We start from the raw sequence: 26,336 nt of genomic DNA on the forward strand, positions 1-26,336 counted from the left end.
TTTCCTGCCTACTACTCGACTGTGTGGATGTACCAAGTTTACTCAACCAATCTCCTTTGTGTTGTTCACAGCAACTTAAAAGTTAAATCCAGGATGCCTAGAATATTTTGCAATTGCAAATAACACAACAGTAGTAACCTTGTACATCTATAATTTTGGATGATGAGAATCAGTATATGTTCAGTGTAAACACCTGGAAGGGGAACTGCGGGGTTCACATGTAAATATGCCCATTTAGTCTTAGCAATTACACTCCCTTGCCAGTAATTTATGACAGGGTGCTTTGCCAGACTTACCAATGGAAAACGTTTTTAAGTTTTTTATTTTATGCCAATCTGACAGATGAGAGAAATGATGACTCAGTGTAATTTTAGCTTTCATTTCAAACATAATGAGTCAAGTTGAAAATCTTTCCATATGTTTAAGGTCTATTTTATATACATTTTTGTGAGCTATCCATGTTTCTTGCCTTTTTTTCTATCAATTTTGGTCTTTATTTCCTCAATTTTTAAGAGGTTTTTAAAAACATATTAGGGATATTATCTTTTATTTGTGATGTACACTGCAAATATTTCCTTCTACTTGGTTGTCTTTTAACTTTCTTTATAGATTTTTAAATTCTTTACACAGTCACACTTGCCACTTTTTTTTAAACAAAACTGAAACTGGATTTTGAGTCATATTCAAAATCCTTTCGTTACCTTCCCCTGAAGTTAAGGAAATCCATCTATACATTCTTTTAATGCTTACATGAATTTCACTTATTATATTTAGTTCTCTGATCTATCTGTAGTTCATTTTTGTGTATGATATAAAGTACAAATCTAATTTTATATTTTTCTAACCAGCTAGCTACCTAGTTGTTCACCACCATTTATTAAAAAACTAATCTTTGGGGTTCCTGGGTGGCTCAGTTGGTTGAGTGTCCTACTCTTGATCTCTGCTCAGGTCATCATCTCCTGGTTTGTGACTTTGAGCCCCGCATTGGGCTCTGCTCTGATGGCATGGAGCCTGCCTGGGATTCTGTCTCTCCCCCTCTGCCCCTCCCTGGCTCTTTTTTTTTTTTTTCCTCTCTCTCTTCCTCTAACTTAAAAAAAAAAAAAAAAAGTTTAAAAAGCTAATCTTTGCTCCTAGAATTTGAGATAATCTTACCGTATTACCTATATTCTATATGTACTTGGATCTACTTCTAGATTTTCTATTCTGTCCCACTGGTTTATGGAACAGCACCACACTGTTTTAATTACAGTATGCTTTAATATGGGATATGGCCATAGTCTTTCTTTTGTAGTATATTCCTAGTTATTCTTATTCATATGAACATCTTTTTCTTAAACTAAGGGAAACTTTAGGGTTTTTTTTTTTAATTAAAAAAATTTTTTAATGTTTATTTATTTTTGAGAGAGAGCATGCACACAAGCACGAGCAGGTGAGGGAAGAAAGAGAGGGAAACAGAATCTGAAGCAGGATCCAGGCTCTGAGCTATCTGCACAGAGCCTGACAAGGGGCTCAAACCCATGAACTGCAAGATCATGACCTGAGCCTAAGTCAGATGCTCAACCAACTGAGCCACCCAGGCACCCTTTTAGTCTTCTTTTTAAATCAGTCTAATTTAAAAACAAGTTGAAGTGAATCCCTATGAACTTTTCTATGAACTTGTCTAGATGTATTTTAAAATTTTTGTTTCAGGGGCACCTGGGTGGCTCAGTCTGATTAAGCACCTGACTTCAGCTTGGGTCATGATTTCACGGTTCATGAGTTTCAAGGCCTGCATCGGGCTCTGTGCTGACAGCTGGGAGCCTGAAGCCCCTTCAGATTCTGGGTCTCTGTCTCTACCCCTTCCAATTGCACTCACATGCGTGCTCGCTCTCTCTCTCTCTCAAAAATAAACATTAAGAAAACTTTTTAAAGATTGCTTTAAATTTACAAACTACCTCAGGAAGAACTGTTTTTATGATGTTAACTCAACAACCAGAACAAGGAATGTCTCTTCATTTGTTCGTCTACTTTTATATCTTTCAGAATTTTAAAAATTTCTCCCATAGGGTTACTACTAAATACTTAAACTTCTTTCTTTGTATGCTACCATAATTGGTTATTGTGTTGATGACAATATGTATATGTCAATTTTATATCTTTTTCCCTGGTTATTGTTTCCGTTTCATCATACATTCCGTAGCATTTTTTAGTATACCAGATCAACTACAAATGTAGCTTAGCTTCTTTTCCAAGGCTTTTGCCTTTAGGTGATCCACTTCTTGTCTGATTGCATTGGCTAATATCTCTAGTAAAACGTTAATAGTGGAAATAGTAGGATTCCAACTTTGTAGACAGAAGGGAGCAGTATGTGCACTTGAAAAAAATGTGTATTCTATTTTTAGATGAAATGTTCTATATATGTCTATTTTTATATCATTTAAGGCAATATTCACATTTGCTTATTGATTTTCTGTCTAGATGATGTATTCCACTGGTGTAAGTGGGGTATTAAATTTCCTTGCTATTACCATAACTGTCAATTTCTTTATGTCTGTTAACATTTGCTTTTATGTATTTAGGTGCTCCAGGGTTGGGTGCATAGATATTTAAAATTGTTATATTTTCTTGTTGGATTGGTCTCTTTAACATTATGTAAGGGCCTTTTTGTCTCTTTTCTTTTTCTTTCATGACTCTGGCTAAGGTTTACCTATTCTGTCGATCTATTCAAAGAATCAGCTATTGTTTTCAGTGATCTTTTCTGTTTTAAGTCTCCAATTATTTCTATCTGATCTTTATCATTTTTTTCCTTCTACTAACTTTGGGCTTTTTTTTTTTTTTTTTTTTAGCTCCTTTATGCCTAGGGTTATAGTGTTTATTTGAGATTTTTCTGATTCCTGAGGTAGGACTATATCCCTATAAATTTCCCTCTTAGAACTGCTTTTGCTATGTCACAAAGACTTTGGACCATTGTATTTTCAGTTTTCTTAATGTATTTTTTTATTTTATCTTTGGTTTTCTTGTTGACTTCCTGATTTTTTTAATAGCATGTTGTTTAGCCTCCATTTGTTTATAGTTTTTGTTCCTCCCACCTCACCCCAGTAATTGATTTCTGGTTTCATACTGTGGTGGTTGGAAAAGATGAATGACATTTCAGTCTTGTTAAATTTATTGCAATTTATTTGGTGACCTAACATATGACCTCTCCTTAAGAATGTTTCATGGGCACTTGAGGGGGCACCTGGGTGGCTCAGTCAGTTAAGCATCCGACTTTGGCTCAGGTCATGATCTCACAGTTTGTGAGATCGAACCCCACATCAGGCTCCATGCTGACAATGCAGAGCCTGCTTGGGACTCTCTCTCCCCTCCCTTACTCGCGCTCTCTCTCAAAATAAACAAACGTAAAAAAAAAAAAAAAAGAATTTAAGATAAGAATGTTTCATGTGCACTTGAAAAGCATGTGTATTCTGTATTTGGATGAAATATACTATATATGTGTATTTTTATGTATCATTTAAGGCTACTGTTTCCTTATTGATTTTCTGTCTGATCTATTCCAGTGGTGTAAGTGAAAGAAAAAAATTATAAAAGATCGGACAGAAAGAAATGGAGACTTAAAAAAAAAAAAATAGAAAAGATCACTGAAACCAAAAACTGGTTCTTTGAAAATATAAAAGAGGTTAACCTTAGCCAGAGTCATGAAGGAAAAAGAAAAAAAGAGGACCCAAAGAAATAAAATAAAAAATAAGTAACAACCCATGCCATGGAAATACAAAGTATTTTAAAAGACTACTAGGAAAAATTATACACCAACAAACTGGATAACGTAGAAAACATGGGTAAATTCCTAAAAACATACAACCTTTCAAAACTGGATCAGGAAGAAATTGAGAATCTGAACAGATTAATTACTAGTATCAAAACAATTCATAATCAAAAAACCCCTAACACAAGCCCAGTACCAAATGGATTGACAAGTGAATTCTACCAAACATTTAAAGAATTAATACTGGGGCACCTGGGTGGCTCAGTCAGTTAAGCATCTGACTTTAGCTCAGTTCATGATCTTGCAGTTCATGAGTTCAAGCCCTGCATCAGGCTCGCTGCTGTCAGCATGGAGCCTGCTTTGAATCTTCTGTCCCCCTTTTCTCTCTGCCCCTTCCCCATGTGCTCGCTCGCTCTCTCTCTCTCTCCAAAATAAAGATTAAAAAAAATTTGTTTTACTTAATACCTATTTTCCACAAAGTACAAAAAAAAAAAAAAAAAAAGAGGAAAGCTTCCAAATGACATTTTATGCAGCCAGTATTACCATACTGATCCATACCATACCATACTGTCATACCAAAGCCAGACAAACACTTCACAAAAAAAGAAAACCACAGGCCAATACCCCTGATCAACATCAATGCAAAAATCCTCAACAAAATAATAGGAAACTTCATTAAACAATACATTATTTTAACTAGATCACTCACCACGATCAAGTGAGATTTATTCTGGGGAAACAAGAATGGTTCAATATTCATAAAATCAATAACATGATACATCATATTAACAAAATGAAGGACAAAATTATATGATCATCTCAATAGATGCAGAAAAACTATTTGACAAAATTAGACATCTGTTCATGATGAAAACTCAAAAACTAAAAGGCAGCCTATGGAATGGGAGAAGATATTTGCAAACAACATATCTGATAAAGCGTTAGTATCCAAAATCTATAAAGAACTTATCAAACTCAACACCCAAGAAAACAAATAACCCAGTTAAGAAATGGGCAAAAGACATGAATAGACACTTCTCCAAAGAAGACATCCAGATGGCTAATGGACACATGAAAAGATACTCAACATCATTCATAATCCAGGAAATACAAATCAAAACCATAATGAGATCAATCTCACACCTGTCAGAATGGTTAAAATTAACACAAGAAACAGGTGTTGGCAACGATGTGGAGAAACAAGAACCCTCTTGCACTGTTAGTGGGAATGCAAACTGGTGCAGCCACTGTGGAAAACAGTATGGAAGTTCCTCAGAAAGTTAAAAATAGACCTACCCTAAGATCCAGCAGTTGTACTGCTAGGTATTTACCCAAAAGGTATAAAAATATGGATTCAAAGGAGTAATAACATGCACCCCAATGTTTATAAATGCATTATCAACTGCCAAACTATGGAGAGAGCCCAAATGTCCACAGACTGATGAAGGATAAAGAAGATAAGGTATACATACACAATAGAATATTACTCAGCCATCACAAAGGGTGAAATCTTGCCATCTGCAACAACATGGATGGAGCTAGAGTATATTACGCTAAGCAAAATAAGTCAGAGAAAGATAAATACCATATGATTTCACTCATATTTGGAATTTAAGAAACCAAAGAGATGAACACATGGGAGTGGGGAGAAAAGAGAGAGGGGAAACAAACCAAAAAGACTCAACAATAGAGACAAACCGAGGGTTGATGGAGGGAGGTGAATGGGGGATGGGCTAGATGGGTGATGGGTATTAAGGAGGGTACTTGTTATGATGAGCACTGGATGTTGTATATATTTGATGGATCACTGAATTCTACCCATGAAACCATATTGCACTGTATGTCAACTAAGTAGAATTTAAACATTTGAAAAAAAATTTTTAACTCCAGAAAATTAGTTTAAAAAAATTTTAACATTTATTTATTTTTGAGAGAGGGGGCAAAGGAGGGAGGGAGGGCAAGCGAGCATGAGCCAGGCAGGGGAAGAAAGAGGGGTACAGAGAATCCAAAGCGGGCTTCACACTGTGAGCACAAAGCCCACTGAAGGGCTTGAACTCACGCCTGTGGTATCATGACCTGAGCCAAAATCAAGAGTCAGCCTCCCAACCAACTGAACCACCCAGGCACCCAAGAAAATGAGTTTAGAGGGAACATACCTCAACATAATAAAACCCATACAAGAAAAACCCACAGCTAACATCATACTCAATGGTGAAAAACTGAGAGTTTTTTAAGATTAGGTACAAGTTGGAAATCTACACTCTCATTTTTATTCAACATAGTATTGAAAGTACTAGCCACAGCAATCAGACAAGAAATAAAAGGCATCAAAATTATAAGGAAGAAGTGAAATGTCATTATTTGCAGCTGAAATGATATTACACATAGAATATCCTAAAGACTCCATTGAAATACTACTAGAATAAATGAATTCAGCAGTCACAGGATGCAAAATACAAAGAAATCTCTTGTATCTCCATATACTAGTAACAAAGTAGCAGAGAAATTAAAAAAATTCCATTTATAACTGCACCAAAAAGAATAAAATACACAAGAACGAACTTAGCAAGGAGGTGAAAGACTAGTACCCTGCAAACTAAAACACTGATAAGAGATGATGGGGCACCTGGGTGGCTCAGTCAGTTAAGCATCCAACTAGGTTCTGGTAATGTTCTCATGGCTTGTAGGTTTGACCCCCGCGTCCAGCTCTGTGCTAAGAACTCAGAGTCTGGAGCCTGCTTTGGATTCTATGTCGCCTTCTCTCACTCTCTCTGTCCCTCCCCACCTGTGCTCTGTTCCCCAAAAATAAACAAACATTAAAAATAAACAAATAAATAAACCACGGATGAAAGAAACTAAAGATGACACAAACAAATAGAAATGTATTCTATGCTCATGGACTGGAAAAATTACTATCGTTACAATACCCACATTACCCAAAGCAATCTACAGTTTCAATTCAATCCCTATCAAAGATACCAATTGTATGTTTCACAATACTAGAATAAATTATTCTGAAATTCATATTAAACATAGCCAAAACAATCTTGAGAAAAAAAGAACAACGTTGGGAGTAACACAATCCCAGATTTCAAACTGTATCACATAACTATAATAAGCAAAGCAGGATGGTACTGGCACAAAAACAGACACATAGATCAATGGAAGAATAGAAAGTCCAGAAATAAACTCTTACTTATGCAATAAATGGGGAAAAGACAGTCTCTTCAATAAATGGCACTGAGAAAACTGAACGGTTACATCCAAAAGAATGAAACTCAACCACTTTTTTACATCATAGACAAAAATAAACTTAAATAAAGAACTAAATATGAGACCTGAAAATAAGGAACTACTAGAAGAAAACATAGCCAGTAATTTCTTTGACATCAGCCTTAGCAACATTTGTCTAGATGTGTCTCCTCAGGTAAGGAAAACAAAAATAAACTACTGGGACTATACCAAAATAAAAAAGCTTTTGCACAGCAAGAGAAACCATCAACAAAAATGAAAGGCAACATACTGAATGGGAAAAGACATTTGCAAATGATATATCCAACAAGGGGTTAATATCCAAACTGTAGAAAGAACTTCTTTGACTCCACACCAAGAAACCTATCAATCCAATTAAAAAAGAGATCTGAATAGACATTTTTCCAGGAAGACATACAGACTTAGCAGACACATGAAAAGATGCTCAACTTCACTCATCAGGGAAATGTAAATCATTTCCACAATGAGATATCACTTCACATCTGTTAGAATGGATAGTAGCAAGAAGACAAGAAATAACAAGTGTTGGCAAGGATACAGAGAAAAAGGAACACTTTTGCACTGTTGATGAAAAAGTAAACTGGTGCAGCCACTGTGGAAAACTGTATAGAGGTTCCTCAAAAAATTAAAAATAGAAATACCATATGTTCCAGGGACACCTGGGTGACTCACTCAGTTAAGCATCTGACTCTTGATTTCAGCTCAGGTCATGAACTCATGGTTCGTGAGACTGAGCCCCACATCAGACTCGGCACTGACAGCATAAAGCCTGCTTAAGATTCTCTCTCTCTCTCTCTCTCTCTCTCTCTCGCTCTCTCTCTCTCTCTTTCTGCCTCTCTTCTCCCCCACCCCCGTCTCTCTCTCTCTCTCAAAATATTAAAAAAAAGAATGAGAGATCTTGCTATTTGTGATAATATAGGTGGACCTAGAAAGTGACTTAAGTCAGACAAAGTCAAATACCATAGGATTTCATTTATATGTGGAATCTAAAAAGCAAAACAAACAAAAATCAGAAACAGACCTATAAATACAAAGAACTGGTAGTTGCCAGAGGGGAGGGGTGTAAGTAATGGGCCAAATGGGTGAAGGCAAATGGGAGGTTTCCAGTTGTGGAATGAATAATTCATGAGGATGAAAGGTACAGCACAGGAAATACAGTCAAAGGTATTGGAACAGCATTCTACAGTGACAGATGGCAGCTACACATGTGGTTATTAGCACAGCATAGTGTATAGAGTTGTCAACTCATTATGTTCTACACCTGAAATTAATGTAACTTTGTGTTAACCATACCCCACTTAAAAAAAAAAGCTAAAACAAGAAATATCAGAGAAAACCACTGTAATAGATTTCATTAAACTTGTGAGACTACAGTGCAAAACCCTATGCAGATAAAATGGAATATGTGGAAGAAATAATTTTTTTTTTTTTACAAATTTACCTCATCTGATCCCAAAGATAAAGTTTAAAGAGCCATTAACATTAAAGACTAGAGGAAGTTATCAAAAAGCCACTCCTCCCTTACACAAAAGACACTAGGTCCTGACAATTTCACAAGAGAACCTCTACCGTATCTTTTAAGAGCAGATAATCCCAATGCCATTTAAATTATCAGAACATAGAAAATCTGCAAATTCTTTTAGGACACTTAATGAACTTAATTGTGTTCTCACCATTCCAAATTCATAGGTTGAAGCCTAACCCCCAATGTGACTGTATTTGGTAAGAGAGCCTTTAAGGAGATAAAGTTATTTAAATGAGGTCATAAGGGTGGTGCCCTAATATGACAGAACTGGTGTCTTTATAAGAGAAAGAGACACCAGAGAGTTCTTTCCTCGCACACACAGAAGAAAGGCTACAACAGGAAACAGCAAGAAGAAAGCCATCTACACCCCCAGGAAGACAAGCCTCGCCAGAAATTAAGCCTGTTGTTAATTTGGTCTTGGATTTCTAGCCTCCAGAAATATGAGAAAATTAATTTCTGTTGTTTAAGCAATCCAGTCTCTGGTATTTTGTTATGGCAGCGCTAACAGACTAATACATGAAATAAGCACACCATGGATACCAAAAAACCTAAGTTTAAAATACATCAAAAAATGGGGCGCCTGGGTGGCTCAGTCAGTTGAGCATCCGACTTTGGCTCAGGTCATGATCTCACGGTTCGTGAGTTTGAGCCCCACGTTGGGCTCTGGTGCTGACAGCTCAGGGCCTGGAGCCTGCTTCAGATTCTGCATCCCCCTTTCTCTCCACCCCACCCCTGCTTGTGCTCTGTCTCTCTCTTTCAAAAATGAATAAACATAAAAAAAATTTTTAAATACCTCAAAAAAAATCAGCAAATCAGCTCATATCACATGACATTGATGCAAATATCCAAAATAAGATATTAACAAAATATCAAATTCCTTTTACTCAGGAATGTAAGAAGAGTTTAATATTAGTAAATCTATTAAGATAAATTTATAAATAGATCTAGAGGGAAAAAAGATCATTTCCATAAATGCTAAAAGCATTTAAAAGATAATCAATACTTCCTTAAGAAAAAACAGGTAAACAAGAACAAAAATTAAAATAGAAACCAGTCATAGCTTTGTTAACATGAAAAAAAGATAAAATCAGAAAACACTAATGGCAGTCTCTCTGAAGTTAGGAACAAGACAAATATGCCCACTATCACAACCATTACTCGTCACTGTGATAAAATCTGGAGCTACAGGGGCACTAGGTGGCTCAGTCAGTTAAGCGTCTGACTCTTGATTTCAGTTCAGGTCATGATCTCATGATTCATGAGTTTGAAACCATTGATGGGCTCTGTACGGACAGCGTGGAGCCTGCTTGGGATTCTCTCCCCCGCTCTGCCCCTCCCCTGCTCATGCTCTATCTCTCTCTCAGAATAAATAAACATGAAAAAAATTTTGGAGCTATAGACAACTCAACTGGACAAGACAAAGAAAGGGCATGGGGGTGCACATCTGGCCTATTCACTAGAATGTGACTTGTGCTCTTGGTCTTGGGTTCGTGAGTTCAAGCCCTAAGATGGGCATGGAGCCTACATTAAAAAATAATCAAAAATTGGGGTGCCTGGGTGGCTCAGTCGGTTGAGCATCTGACATCAGCTCAGGTCATGATCTCACAGTTGGTGGGTTCAAGCCCCATGTCAGGTTCTGGGCTGACAGCTCAGAGCCTGGAGCCTGCTTCAGATTCTGTGTCTCCATCTCTCTCCCTGCCCCTTCCTCACTCATGCTCTGTCTTGGAAAAATAAATAAAAATGTTAAGAAAAAAATTTCTTAATAAAAAATAAAGGGCAAAAATAATTGCCAAGGAAAAGATAGAACTATTTTCATGTAATTACCATTTGGAGAAGATGGCAAAGTAGAAGGACCCTAAGCTCACCTCGTCCCATACATATACAACACAGTAACATTCATACTAGCATAAATAATCCAGAAAACAACCTGAAGACTGGCCAAAACTCCACAACTAAAGGTAGAAAAGAAGACACATCAAAGAAGGTAGGAAGGGTAAAGACACTGTCAGAAGGGAAACGGACTGTGGCCATCCATGGTGGTGAGAAAACCAGTGGCTGGACAAGGGTGAAAAACACTTTCACACTGAGGAGCCCACACAGGGAAGATGAATCCCCATAATATTTGGCTTTGTAAGTGAGAAGGGCTGGAGTCCACAGGTGAACACCCAACTCTTGATTTTGGCTCAGGTCATCATCTCAGGGTCATGGGACTGAGCCCCATGCCAGGCTCTACACTGAGTATAAAGCATGCTTAAGATTCTCTTTCTCTCTACTCCTCTTCCCCTCTCCCCTACTCCTGCTTTCTCTCTAAACTAAAACAACATTTTTTAAATGAAAAGGGCTGAATTTTGTGAGTTCTTAAAACCAGTAAGACTTGAAGCATGGAATTCTTATTTTATTATTTTTTAATACTTATCTATTTTTGAGACACAGAGAGAGAGAGAGAGAGCACACAAGCAAGCAGGGGAGGGGCAGAGAGAGAGGGAGAGACAGGATCTGAAGTAGGCTCCATGCTAACAGCAGAGAGCCCCATGCGGGGCTCCAACTCATGAACCAGGAGATCATGACCTGAGCCTAAGTCAGACACTTAACTGACTGAGCCACCCAGGTGCCCCAAAGCCTGGAATTTTTAAAATTGGAGGGCTGGGCTCTGGGAGAGCCAGAAGGGCTTAGGAATTAGATTTCCCCACCCTTAACAATACAGCACAACAGCCCTCAGATATACAGCCTGGAAAAAGCAGTTTGAAAACTGCTGGGGCAGACAGGAGGGAGAGTGATTTACTCATCTCAGAGCAAGGTCCAGAGACAGAGGGATCAAAGGGAGACCCCTCCAAGAACAAAGGAGCTATTATGTGCCATCTCTCTCCCCCACACTCCCCAGCACAAACACAGGGCAACCTAAGGGGATCACTGCAGTGAGGACACAAACTTACTTACACCAAGCCCCACCCTCTCTGTGCTTCAGTGGATCTGCCCATCCCAGTCAGTCTTGCTTCAGTCCCCCAGAAGACTGGCACAAACCACACCAACTCATCTCCCAAATGGTACATTTTGCAGGACCTCAGTTCTGGCAGCAGTGGCAGGTCTCATTTTATAAGCAGACCAGCACACACCTGGTTAAAATACATCCCAGCCCTGCTGGGGATGAAACAGTGCCCACAATAGGCAAAGACAGTCTCTGCAGACAACCAGACTGAAGGAAAAAGAGACCAAGACTCAATAGAAGAGCATACGCAACACAAACAGGAGACACCCCTAAAACACCAGGCTCTGGCGAACAGGGACACTACACTGCAGGGCACTGCAGGATCTCTTCTTCATAGGGCTATTACCTTTAAGAACATGAGACGTAGCTGATTCTAACACACAGAAAAAGACACAGAGTTAGATAAAATGAAGAGACAGAGGAATATGTCCCAAATGACAGAATAGGCCAAAACCATACCAAGAGACTTAAGTGAAATGGATATAACTAATATGCCTGATAGAGAATATAAAGTCATGATAAAGATACTCACTGAACTTGAGAAAAGAGTAGAGGTCTGACATCAGTCAGACCCTTAACAAAGAGATAAGGACTAGGGGCATCTGGGTGGCTTAGTCAGTTAAGTGTCTGACTCTTGATTTTGGTCAGGTTATTAACTCATGGTATGGGAGTCTGAGCCCCTCATTGGGCTCTAAACTGACAGTGCAGAGCCTGCTTGGGATTTTCTCTCTCTCCCCATTGCTCTCTGCCCCTCCCCCACTCATGCTTGTGCTCTCTCAACATAAATTTTTTAAAAACTTTAAAAACACAAAGATATAAAGACTGAATCAGAGATTATGAACACAATAAGTGAAATTAAAAATAAACTTGATGGAATAAATAGACTGGATAAAGGAACGAATTAATGATGTGGAAGACAGAGTAATGCAAAGTAACCATGCTGAATAAATGAAAGGAAAAAAATTATGCAAATTGAAAACAGTCTGAGATCTCGGTGACTCAATCAAGCATAATCATATCTGCATTATAGATCCACAAGAAGAGACAAAGCAGGCAGAAAATTTATTTGAAGAAGTAATAGCTAAAAACATCACTAATCTTGGGAAAGAAACAGATATCCAGATGCAAAAGGTACAGAGAGCACCCCCTGCCCCCAAAAATAAACACAAGGCAGTCCACACCAAGACACACAGTAATTAAAATGGCAAAAGCAGTGCAAAGAAAAACTTTTAAAAGCACCAAGAGGGAAAAAAAAATAGTTACATATAAGGGGAAACCCCGTAACATCAGTGGATTTTTAAGGAAAAACTGCAGACCAGAAGGAAGTGGCATGACATATTCAAAGTGCTGAAAGAGAAAAATCTGCAGCCAAGAATATGCTATCCAGCAAGGCCATCACTCAGAATAGAAGGAGAGATAAAGAGTTTCCCAGACAAACAAATACGAAAGGAGTTCATGACTACTAAAGCAGCCCTGCAAGAAATATAAGAGGACTCTTTGAGTGGGAAAGAGACCATAGGTCTCAAAAGTATAAAAAGTGAAATACTAGCAATCTGAATCCAACATTACATTAAAAAAAAAAAAAAATCAAACACCATGATGAAGTGGGATTTATTCCTGGGTTACAACAGTGGCTTAACATTTGTAAAACAATCAATAAAAGAAAGGATAAAAACCATATGAGCATTTCAATAGATGCAGAAAAAACATTTGACAAAGTACATGCATGATAAAAGCCCTTGACAAAGTAGTTTCAGAGGGAACATACCTCAACATAATAAAGGCCTCATATAAAAACCCACAGCTAACATCATACCCAATTGGAAAACACGGAGAGCTTTTCCCTTAAGGTCAGGAACAAACAGGGATGTCCACTCTCACCACTTTTATTCAACATAGTACTGGAAGTGCTAGCCACAGCAATTAGACATCTAAATAAGTAAGTAAATAAATAAATAAATAAAACCCAAATTGGGAAGGAAGTAAACTTTCACTATTTGCAGATGACATGATACTATACATAGAAAACTCTGAAGACTCCACCAAAATCTACCACAATTGATAAACAATTTCAGTAAAGTCACAGGATTCAACATCAACATACAGAAATCTGATGCATTTCTATACACTGATAATGACACAGCAGAAAGTGAAATTAAGAAATTAATCCCATTTACAACTGCACCAAAACCAATAAAATATCTAGGAATAAACTTAACCAAAGAGGTAAAAGACCTGTACTCCGAAGGAAATTCAAGAGGACACAAAGAAATGGAAAGACATTCCATGCTCATAGATTATAAGAATATTGCTAAAATGTCTATACTACTCAAAGCAGTCTACAGATTTAATGCAATCCCTATCAAAATACCAACAGCATTTTCACCAAACTAGAACAATACTAAAATTTGTATGGAACCACAGAATATATCCAAATAGCCAAAACAATCTTGAAAAAGAAAAAAACTGGAGATGATACCATTCCAGACTTGTCATTATATTACAAAGTTGTAGTAACACCAGTTGTCATATGGTATATAAAATTGACATATAGGTCAATAGAACAGAATAGAAAACCCCGAAATAAACCCACAATATAGTCAATTAATCTTCGATAAAGGAGGAATGAATATGCAATGGGAAAAAGACAGTCTCTTTAACAAATGGTATTGGGAAAACCAGACAGCTATATGCAAAAGAATGAAAGTGGACCACTTTCTTACACCATACGCAAAAATAAACTCAAAATGGATTAAAACCTAAATAGGAGACCAGAAACCTTAAAAATCCTAAGAGAGAACACAGGCAGTAGTGTCTCTGACATTGGCCATACCAACTAACATTTTTCTAGATAGATCTCCTGAGGCAAGGGAAACAAAAGCAAAAATAAACTATTGGGACTATATAAAAATGAAAAGCTTCTTCACAGTGAAGGAAACAATCAACAAAACCAAAAGGCAACCTACTGAATAGAAGATATTTGCAAATGACATATCTGATAAAGCTAAAGTTTGCAGCCCAGCATACCAAACAGGCAAGAGCAACAGAGTTCCTGAGAGCTTCAGAGGATTCCTCTTGAATCTTTTCCCAGCTGTACTGAGATATAATTGACATATAATACTGTGTAAGTTTAAGGTTGTACCCCCTTGAATCTTAATCTGACTGCTGATCAGCATATGCATGTGAACAAAGTATCCAAACTATGTAAAGAATTTATACAACTCAACACACCCGAACAAATAATCCAATTAAAAAGTAGGCAGAACACATGAATAGACATTTCACAAAGAAGACATCCAGATAGCCAACAGACACAAGAAAAGATGCTCAACATCATACATCATCAGGGAAATGCAAATCAAAACTATAATGAGATATCACCTCACACCTGTCAGAATGAAACAAGTGTTGGCGAGGATGTAAAGAAAAAGGAACCCTCAGGGCGCCTGGGTGGCTCAGTCGGTTAAGCATCCGACTTCGGCTCAGGTCATGATCTCACGGCCCCTGAGTTCGAGCCCCGCGTCGGGCTCTGTGCTGACAGCTCAGAGCCTGGAGCCTGTTTCAGATTCCGTGTCTCCCTCTCTCTGACCCTCCCCCGTTCATGCTCTGTCTCCCTCTGTCTCAAAAATAAATAAAGGTTAAAAAAAGAATTTTTTTTTAAAAAGAAAAAGGAACCCTCGTGTGCGCTTGGTGGGAATACAAAGTGGTGCAGCCACTATGGAAAACGGTATGGAGGTTCTTCAAAAAGTTAAAAATAGAACTACCCTACAATCCAGCAATCGCACTATTGGGTTATTTACCCAAAAAACATAAAACGCTAATTCAAAGGAATACATGTACCTTATGTTTATAGCAGCAGTATTTACATTAGCCAAGATATGGAAGCAGCCCATCGATAGATGAATAAAGAAATGTGTGTGTACACACACACATGCATGCGTGCGCGTGCGCACACACACGCACACACACATACACACACACACACACTGGAATATTATTCAGTCATGAAAAAGAATGAAACCTTGCCATTTGCAATGATATGCATGTAGCTAGAGAGGGAGACAACCAAAGGCCAAATTCCAGTGAGGAGGAAAAAAGAGACAAAAGAGGTTTAAATGAAGAGGAAGAAAAAGACTTGGACAGCAATTAAACACATATATGGGTTAAGAGGGGGTTTTGCTAGCGGGACAAGTTAAAGGGAGAAGAAGTTAAGAGATTTATACAAATCAATCAATCAAGCAAGACCCCAGATGGGCAAGGATGGTGTCAGAAGTTCAGGTAGAGGAACCTCATTCTGTAAGTCTGGGGAGACATGGAAGGACAGTGGGATGCAGCAAAAGGAGAATCAGGGGACCTGATGACAGAGACCCTATTTTACCTTCTTTAAACTTAAAACTTTTCTTGGACTTAAAACTACCAATGCCATGTATACTTTTGCTCTCCATCTCTCTCAATCCCACAGTGAAGTTCCTGAGGCAGGGATTTTACCCTTCATGGTGTCCTATAGTTACAGCACTGAGAACAGTGCCTGGTCATTAGTATCCAGCAGAATGGCAGAACCCAAGCTGGACCAAAAAGGCAGAGGCCAGGAGGACTAGGGGCTCCAGAGGAATGGGAAGAGTGGAACTGGAGAGTCAGGGAGCAGAGGCAGTGGGAGGGAGACAGGGGCAAGCATGCAGATATGGAGAGTCCTGAAGGCTGAGGTCAGAGAAGGGCATGCTCCTAGCGAGGTATATTTTTCACAGCTCAAATGGTGCTCAACAGGCTGAAGAACTGAGCAATGAGGAGGAGCTGAATCTGGCCACTGCTGCTGGCTCATGCTGGTTCCCCAAAATACAGGAGAAGGGTAGCCGTAAGTCTGGGAAAGGTTGGAACACAGATGGCTCTTGGGCACATCAAGCAAGGACTGCTGAGAGCACAGCACGACCTAAGAATGTGCAGGAGACAATGGCCATGTCCCAGCTTGCCCCAACACTGTTTCACTTAATGATCCGGGAATCTGCCACACCGAGAAAAAGGTGGTACAAATGACTCTTATCATCCTCAGAACCACACATTCCCCCTCTAACTTGTCAAAGGATACCTTGTGTATCTCTAGAGAAACAAATACCCTCTTAGGCATAAGATTCCAAAGATACCTAACAAAAAGACTCCCTGGTTTCGACTCCAGACTTTGGGGTCATCGACTCTTCTCCCTGCACCTCACAGTGCTGTCTAAAGACCCCTGAAACCTCCTGACCCAAGTGGCTCCTCCCACCCCCAGCCCTCAGGTCCAGGAGAAGCAGTAGAAAGGCTACCGCCACTATTTCTTCCTAGAACACACTAACGAGTGGCCCCTGTTCTGTGCCCAACCCATGCTCTGCCTCTGTTGCCCAATGTTAAAGCCTGTGGATTTGGCATTTCCTCCATATGCCAAAGCACAGGACCATGGATGTGGCTGAGCTAGCACAGACTAAACCAGCAGATGTGGCACTTACAGAGTGTATGATGTCCACCATGTTGTAGGCTTTGGTCGATTCCAAGGGGACAATTGTGTCAAGCTCAGGAACCATACGGTCACTTTGGACAGAAAAAGAAGCAGATACAATCAAGACAGGAAGAGCCATTTGCCTTCTGTGGCTGGGGGATGGGAGAAACGTGGGAGCAGAGCTGATTCTGTCCCTGCTGGGCTTGCAAAGTAGTCCCAAAAGATGCATTCCTTTCTTACCACCATATCAAACTGAAAGGAGTTTGATATTAACCCAAAAGATCTTTGTTTTCATTCAGAGAGAAGAAACGAGCTTATTCTCCTCAATGTGGTTCCTTCATTTATCCCCTCTGAATACCTCCTACATTCCAGGTACAGTATGGGGCACTACAGGACACTGTAGTGAACAAGACACTGTTCTAGCAAGTGCTACTCTCACTTTCTGAGACACTGAAAATAAAAGAACAAGGACTTGGAAATGCAAAGGCAGAGTTCTGTTACTCAACATTGTGGGTTCATATTCCCTGTTGGAAAATAAACCTGCTAAAGCTCCTTTTTAAAAAAGCAAAACTGGGGTGCCTGAGTGGCTCAGTCATTTAAGCATCTGACTCTTAATTTCAGCTAAGGTCATGAACTCATGAGATCCAAGTCCCATGTCAGGCTCTGCTCTGAGCACAGAGCCTGCTTAAGGTTCTCTCCCTCCCTCTCTTTCTGCCCTTCCCCTCTTGTGCTCATACTTTCTTTCTCTCAATAAAAAAATGAGATACAGTACATTTAATTTTTAAAAACTAAATATTAAAAAAGTAAAACTGTAGCCCCCCTGGTGGGGAGAATCACTGAGGACTAACTAGTCACCCAGGCTCATGGCATTCTGCTTCCTCATGCACCTTTGTGGCTGAGCAGAGAGCCTGACAGGGCCCACACCCACACCACAGGAGGGCTCAGCAGCAATGTGTCACTCTCCCACATGCTCTCATCCCCTCCTGCTCATGCAGGCAGGCAGGGACTGTTCTGGCCCTGACATGTACACCTGGGCTGAGGTTTGACTTTGGTAAAAGCCACATGCCTGAAGCCCAACTTCCCAGAGAACTCCACATAGGGGGATACTGGGTACAGCCCTACCAGATAAAGTCCTCCCTTATTTTTCATTTGCTACTTATACATACAGCTACTCTTGGATCAATGGAGAGGAGATATGACTGGAGCTAAGCAGGCTATTCAGTCATTCCTAAGCCCCTGGGCCCTAATACCTTCAAATGATGTCGTAAATTTTTCAAGAATCCCAAATAGTACAGTTGCTCAGAAAAGGACGCTGTGTCCATCGTTCTGGGCCTATGACCACCTTCCTTTTCAAGCCTACACATAATATACCACTGGTTAGGTCCCCTGAAGAGTGGGGCTGACGCATGTGGAAGCTCAGGTCCATTCCACAGAACAGTGTCTAAAAATGGCTTCTTACTAGGAGACAGAATTCTAAATTTTTTCTGCAAAACAAAGTCCAGGCCAAGTGAGTTTGAAGTAGTTGGAGTCTGAAGTTTGAATCTCAGAATGGAAACAGAATGGAGAAGAAAATAGCCAGAGATCTGGAACAATAGTTCCCCAAATGAGCCTCTGGCTCACTTGATGATGTAACCCCATGAGGCAGTGGCCCCAATAATAAGGAGAGAAAGCGTTTACTAGGTGGCCAACAATACACCTTCCCCTGGACTGCCCGGGCCTCTGGCCACAAGCAGGTGGGCATAAGCACATTTTCAAAAGGGCATGCTGTCTACATCATTTCACATTTCATGGCAGAACAAAAAATATTTCCAATTCTGGACAAATCAAGACTTATAGAACTGGGGGTGGGGGCACTTTTTACTCCCAAGTTATTTTTCAGATATTACAGAGAGGAAAAAAATGAATACAAATAAAATTTTTCTTTTCTTTGCTCCTGTACCCAGACATGCCACCACCATGCCAACACCTAGGAGCCTCGCTGGCTCCACTCCACAATCCACTCCAAGCTGCCCAATAGGGCAGAGCCTGGAGGTGCTGCCAGGGCAGTGGAGCCAGAAAAGGGTAAGTCAACCTGCACAACGAGAGCTGGTGCCCTGGCCTGTAACTCACCTGGGATCATGGCATTCACGGATGGGAGCTAGGTCCTGGTTGCTGAGGGGCAGATAGTTGAAGAACTCCCGGAGATTACACAAGGCATCAACATCATTTTCAAAAGCTCTGTGGGCAACACCTGAAAAAAACAGAGGGGCTATAATAGGCCTAGACACCTGTCAGCCCACAGATGCTGTTTCGTGTCCACCTGCCACTCCTAGGGCATGTTGGCAGGAGACCGTAGTAACACCTCTGTGAGGATGGGATACCACACATCTTCAGGCTGACCTCCAATTTATGCAATCTGTTCCCTCTGCTCTGTACCCACACCTCTGCAGGGTCACTCCTTTCTTTATTCCCTGCAGCCCTCATGTGCCTCCCCATCCTTGTGGGAGCTCTCTTCATACCCTTCCCTGCAGCACTGGTCTGTCCATTTCCTTGTTTCCTGCATGACATCTCCTCTAGAATATCAGCTCTAACAGGGTAGAGAACAGGCCCATCTTAAACCACTATAGTCCCACATCAAGAATTACACCTCACTACAGGTCACTTAGCTTTCAATACAGCTGAAAAACAAAAAAATAAAAGAATAATGGCTGGCACATAATGTCATGGTACTCAGCAACGGTGGAGGGGAAGGTGGGGAACCACCTGCCCTAGTGAGGAATGAAGCCATCATTCCTCAAGAATACTCTGAAATCACAGAACAGCCAAATAACGCCACAGACGTGACAAAGTAGGGCCAGAAACTCTCTCCCAGAATCCCTGCTTCCACCATTTCCCCTACCATCTCTTCTCACAGCAGCCAAACTGGGCCAGATTATGTCATGTCTCCAAACACCCTCTTGCTGTTCACTCAACATGCCAGCCACTTCCCTTCCTCAGGGCCTTTGCATTGCCTATCCCCTCTGCCTGCAGCTTTTCTCCCTTTGGTGTTCATGCAGTTAACTCCTTCAGATCTGCTCAACTGTTACCCTCACAGTGCAGCCTGCTCTTACCACCCTATTTCAAACCACAGCAACCCCAGGCCCTGTTCTACTTTTCCAGAGCACAGATTATCTTCTACCATACTATACAATGGCCTTATTTTAAGTTTATTTATGGTCTACATCCTGTACTAGAATATAACCCCATATGGGCAGGGATCTTTGTTTCTTTCACAAAGGTATTCCTAGCACATAGAATAATGCTTGACACACAGGCACTCAATGAATATATGTTGAATGAATGTTTCGTGTTCAACACAGAATTCTTTTATTCAAGAAATACTTATAAATTGGTGCAGTCACTTTGAAGGACAGCATGGTAGTTCCTCAAAAAGGGGGAGTTACCATTTGACCTAGAAACTCCACTCCAAAGGAAACAAAAACATGTCACACAAAACTTGTACATGAATGTTTACAGCAGCATGTTCACGACAGCCAAAATGTGGAAGCAATCCAAGTGTTTAAGTGATGAATGAATAAAATGTGGTATATTCCTACTCTGAAATATTATCCAGCAATAAAAATGAGGTACTGATCCATGCTGCAACATGGATTAACCTTAAAAATGTTATGCTAAATATAAGAAACCGCTCACAAAAGACCATTATCACATGACTCCTAGACAAAGGAATAGAAGGTAGATCAGTGACTGCCTAGAGGTAGACTATTTGGGGGAATATGGGGAGCATATGCTAATGGATGCAGGGCTTTGAGGGGCAATAAAAGGTTCTAAAGTTGTGGTGATAACTGAAAAACACTAAGCACATAAAATCATTGAATTATATACTTTAAATGAGTATGTCACAAATATAAAATGTAAACTGTACCTCAATAAAGCTGTTTTAAAAAGAAAAAAAATATGTATAGGTCTTGCTCTGGAGATATACAGGTGAATACCTCAGATGTCACCAATACTTAACATTATTTTAGATCCCAGTGAAAAAGAAAAACACCTGGGGTGCCTGGGTGGCTCAGTCAGTTCAGAGTCCGACTCCTGATTTCAGCTCAGGTCATGATCTCACAGTCGCGAGATCAAGCCCTGCATCAGACTCTGCACTGAGCATGGAGCCTGCTTAAGATTTTCTCTCTCTCTGCCCCTCTCCCCCGCTCTAAAAATAAATAAAAAATACTGCTGTCATTTAAGCCCTGAGACAAGAGTGAGAGGACCAGCTGTGGGAGAATCAGCAATGAGAAGGTTCTGATTCTAGCTGTGTGCTGGAGACTGCTAAACAGAGCTGACGGCTGAGGGAAAGGAATGAGTCAAAGTTGATGCCAACCTGAGGTGGGAGAAGAAATGTATAAATTGGTCACACCGGCTTCTCACTGCTTTGAAATCTTTCCAAGAGGCAATTTCTCCTGCCTTCAGTTACACTGCTTCTGTTGTCATAGACAATCCTTACACAACTTGGTGTCTTCTTCCAAGAAAATATGAAATTCCAAATATCACTCTAACAACAAATGTCTTCATTAATGTCAGGTTCATTCCCTGCACCAAATTCTGTGCCACTCTACATAAACAATACCCTTTGTTTCAACGCCCATGTACAGAATAATCTTTACACATTTTGAATTCAGCATGTGTAACACATAACCCCAAAGAGGTGAAAATGTGGGCCATGACCAACACATTATGACTGTACCTGACCAAAAGCAATTGGTAACACTGCCATCTCAGACATACCCAACTTTGGATTAAAAAAAGTCACACTAGGGGCGCCTGGGTGGCTCAGTTGGTTGATCGTCCAACTTCGGCTCAGGTCATGATCTCACGGTCTGAGTTCGAGCCTCGTGTCAGGCTCTGTGCTGACAGCTCAGAGCCTGGACCCTGCTTCGGATTCTGTGTCTCCCTCTCTCTCTGCCCCTCCCCTGCTCGTGCTCTCTCTCTCTCTCTCTCTCTCTCTCTCTCTCTCTGTGTCAAAAATAAATAAACATTAAAAAAAAATTTTTTTTTAAAGTCACACTATTTTTTTTTAAAGGTCAAATGTTATAACCACCATTCCAGTTACTTTTAAAATTTTAAATAATATCAAAGCTTTAGTAGTAACTGTTTTTGTTTTAACAAATTTGAGCTACTAAATCTCTTTATTATTATATCTATAGTAAATATACCATACCACAGCCCTCTCAAATTCTCAATTAAATGATATTTATAAAACATTATAACTATTCTCTTGGGCAGTGCCTGCTTCTCAGTGTTTAAAAACAGTAAGGTGAGCCTCAAGGCCTCTAACCTGACATGGTGGTATGGGTCCTGGCACCACCGAGCTCCTCCTGAGTAACATCCTCGTTGGTGACAGACTTCACAACATCCGGGCCAGTGATGAATAGGTAGGAGGTGTCCTAAAATCAGAATTCCAAAAGAATCAGTCTCAGAACACGAGAGCTACATGGAGCCTTAGAATTTACACAGCCAAGACAAATGCAGAGAAGTTAGTGATGTGGGGACAGAACCAGATTAGGAGGTCACTCAAAGATACCTATCCAAACTAAAGACTCAAAGTTTCCTTGTCTCACTACCAACAAAATTGTTTTTTCCCCCAAATATTTTATTTTTCAGTAATCTCTACATCCAACATGGGGCTTGAACTCAGAACCTGGAGATCAAGAGTCGTATGCTCTACCAACTGAGCCAGCCAGGTACCACAACTAACAAAATCTTCACTGCACGGTTTTGTCTCAGCAAAATTATCAGCCATGTGGCTAACATTTCAGGGTCATTCATCTGTAAACACCTTAACGGGCGGCCTTATTCAGAGATCACTGGGCACCACCATTTTTCTAAAGCACTTCATGGGATTCTGTCCTTAAAGTCTAGGTACTATCATCACCCCATTTATAAATGAGGAAACTGAGTCACTGTGACAGTATACAGTTTACCTAAAATTAACCAACCATCATAAGTGAAGCCATTTGAAGACCATGATAATCAATGCTTTGGTGTTTCAAGAGGGTGACAGACTTTTTAGTTTCTAATTTAAAGATGAAGGGAGGGGCGTCTGAGTGGCTCAGTTGGTTAAGCATTTGACTCTTGATTTCAGCTCAGGTCATGATCTCATAGCTTCAGGAGTTCAAGCCCCACAACAACTCTGCACTGACAGCGCAGAGCCTGCTTGAGACTCTCCCTCTTTGTCTGCTCCTCCCCTACTCGCACTCAGTCTTTCTCAAAAATAACCAATAAAAAAACTTTTAAGATAAAGGTATAGTGTAAAAAACTTAAAAACAATAGAACAGTAGAATGTAAGTCTATATCCAAGCCCTTATTTCCAGGCCTCTAATTTCCCTCCCCAAAGGCAACTACTATCAGTTTCTCTCCTTACAAAACATCCATACATATGTGAAGAATAATAGATAGATAGATAGATAGATAGATAGATAATCTGTCCTTTTATTTTCTTTCCAGTGTTCTACACAGTTTTGAATCTTCTTGAAAACCATTCCCTATCAGTATAGTAGGATACATATAATAATTTGTCACCTACCAAAAGTCATTTAGAATATGTCCAGTATTTTGCTGTAACAAGCATTTCTACAGTAAATATCTTACTAGAGTCATCTCTCTCAGCTCACTGTTCATTTTCTTTGCCCATTTTTCTATTGGAAATTTGTTTTTGTGTACTGAGGAATTAGTCCTTAGACTATTATGTGTGTTTTATCAGTCTATTTTATGGATCCTTGGTTTGGAATGCTACTAGAAAGGTCTTTCTTCCCTATTCCACACAGACTTATAAATAAATGTTCACAGAAGCATTATTTGTAACAGTCACAAACTGGAAAACAACCCAACGTCCATCAACAGGTGAATTTCAAAATAATTATCCCAAGTGAAAAGAGCCAGCATCCACCCATTCCACCCCCCCCCAAAAAGGTATACAGTTTTTGTATGTTTTATACATGGAAAATGTCATTTTGTATGATTCTGTTTATGTAACATTCTAGAAAATGCAAATTGGTTTATTGTGATAGAAAGCAAATGAAACTTTACCTAAAGACAGGGCTGAGAGGTAGGAGAAATGGATTACAAAAATACAGGAGGAAACTTTAGGGGGTTGGTGGCTATGTTTATTATCTTGACCGTGGTAATGGCTTCACAACTGTATACATGTGTCAAAACTCAAACTGCACAACTTAAATATGTGCAGTTCATGATACAATTATGCCTCCAAGTTGCAAAAAATGTGGGAATGCAAAGAGCCAAGAATATCCCATGCCACTTGAAGAAGAATAAGGAGGGACAACTTAACTTGCTGTGCCAGCATTTGTTATGCAGCCAGTGTAATGAAGACAGTGTGGTACTGGCACACGGACAAGCAAACAGAGCAAAAGAGCTCACTGAAACACTCTTGTATACAGACACTTGGTTCGTGATACACGTGGTGCTGCGGAGTAGGAAAGGACTTTTTTTTTTTTTCAATAAAAGGCTCTAGGTAACCATGCTGAATAAAATGAAACTAGCCTCTATTTCATACTATGCGTAATTTTAATTCCAACTAGAATTAAACATAAATGTAAAAGGCAAAATAAGCTTTTAGAAAACAAACAATCTTCATGACTTTGAGGTTGAAAAAAGTTCTTCAAGAACTAAAACACATTACCCATAAAGTATAAATTTCACTTTGGTTCTCATATCAAAAGGACACAGAAGCAAACCTAAATGGACTCCCACTAAGAGAAAGGCAATTTGAGCATGAAAACAAATAATGCTAACAATGAATTAGAAACCACTGAGTAAAATAGGAAATCCATGAACCCACATTAATAATAAATCCATGAGGGGAACTTGGATGCCTCAGTTAAGAGTCCGACTCCTGATTTCCAGTCAGGTCATGATCTCATGATCCTAAGATTTGAGCCCTGCATCAGACTCTGCATTGGGTATGGAGCCTGCTTAAGATTCTCTCTCCCTTTGTCCCTTCCCTACTTATTCACACACTAAGAAAAAAAAAATAATAAATCCATGAAATAAACAAATGCCCAAGAATATAGGGCTCTTCCTTAGAGATGGATGACAAATGGTACAGTTGATAAATATCAATTTTGTGAAAATTGGTTTGGACAAGTATCTTCAATAGATGCTAAATCAAGGAGGAAAGTATAATGTGGAATAGCATGCTTGGATGATGTCAAAGTATCTCCCAATGACTATTAATTAGTTACCAAAAAAAAACCAAAAACAAACAGTAACTATACCACAAAGAAACCAAATAACACCTTCAATGAATAGTGATCAAATTAATATTGCCAGTGAGGGGAAGATAGACATCATTTGTCTCTAGATGTGATCAACTGACCAAGATACATTGCTTATGTAGCAGACAGAATGGGTTACCCAACCTGAATCTAATCATAAGGAAACATCAGATAAACACAACTGAGGAACAACCTAATAATTTGTTTTTGTAGCCTTCAAAAATGTCAGCACCTTGACAAAATCTGAAGAAATGCTCCAGATTAAGGGACATTAATAGGATAGGACAACTAAATGCAATATGTGATCTCCAAATGGATCCTGCACTGGAAAAAGAAAATGATATAAAGGACATCATTGGGACAACTGACCAAACCAGAATCTGAATGGTAGACAAAAAGTATTACAAAGGTAGATTACATATTGGGCACACATAAAACAAGTCTTAATAAATTTAAAAAGATGGGGCGTCTGGGTGGCTCATTTGGTTAAGCTTCTAACTCTTGATTTCAGCTCAGGTCATGATCTTACAGTACATGACATCAGGCCCTCCATTGGGCTCAGCACAGACAGCGTAAAGCCTGCTTGGGATTCTATCTCTTCCTCTCTCTCTCTCCCCCTGCCCCCTCTCCAAATAAACAAACATTAAAAAAAAATGTTTTTAAGATGATAAAACAGTTTTTAGTATTGAAATCACAATGAATGAAACTAGAAAAAGAAGAAGAGCTGGAAAATTCAAGTATGTGAAAATTAAACATCACACTTTTTAAAAACCACTGTGTCTCCCTATCAAAATAACACCAGCATTCTTCACAGAGCTAGAACAAAGAATCCTAAAATTTGTATGGAACCAGAGAAGACCCCAAATAGCCAAAGCAATCCTGAAAAAGAAAACAAAAGCTGGAGGCATCACAATTCCAAACTTAAAGATCTATTACTAAGTTGTAATCAAGACAGTATGGTAGTGGCACAAAACCAGACACAGAGATCAATGGAAAAGAATAGAGAACCCAGAAATGTGCGCACAAACATACGGCCAACTAATCTTTCACAAAGCAGGAAAGAAGATCCAATGCAATAA

The 26,336-nt window shown here is 39.5% G+C and overlaps 1 protein-coding gene across 3 annotated transcripts in view; it reads right to left on the minus strand.

Annotated features, from left to right (window-relative positions):
• Positions 1 to 26,336, minus strand: part of PCCB (propionyl-CoA carboxylase subunit beta) — a 96,922-nt gene that overhangs the window by 18,395 nt on the left and 52,191 nt on the right. For all 3 annotated transcript variants that reach the window (XM_015074286.3, XM_027061796.2, XM_015074295.3), the window contains 3 exons: positions 22,302 to 22,410; positions 19,103 to 19,223; positions 17,004 to 17,085 (listed from right to left, as the gene is read on the minus strand). In XM_015074286.3, the coding sequence (XP_014929772.2) occupies positions 17,004 to 17,085; positions 19,103 to 19,223; positions 22,302 to 22,410 (312 nt within the window). The remainder of the gene's footprint in view (positions 1 to 17,003; positions 17,086 to 19,102; positions 19,224 to 22,301; positions 22,411 to 26,336) is intronic.

The sequence above is a fragment of the Acinonyx jubatus genome, chromosome C2, assembly GCF_027475565.1.
Source record: "Acinonyx jubatus isolate Ajub_Pintada_27869175 chromosome C2, VMU_Ajub_asm_v1.0, whole genome shotgun sequence".
Taxonomy (NCBI): domain Eukaryota; kingdom Metazoa; phylum Chordata; class Mammalia; order Carnivora; family Felidae; genus Acinonyx; species Acinonyx jubatus.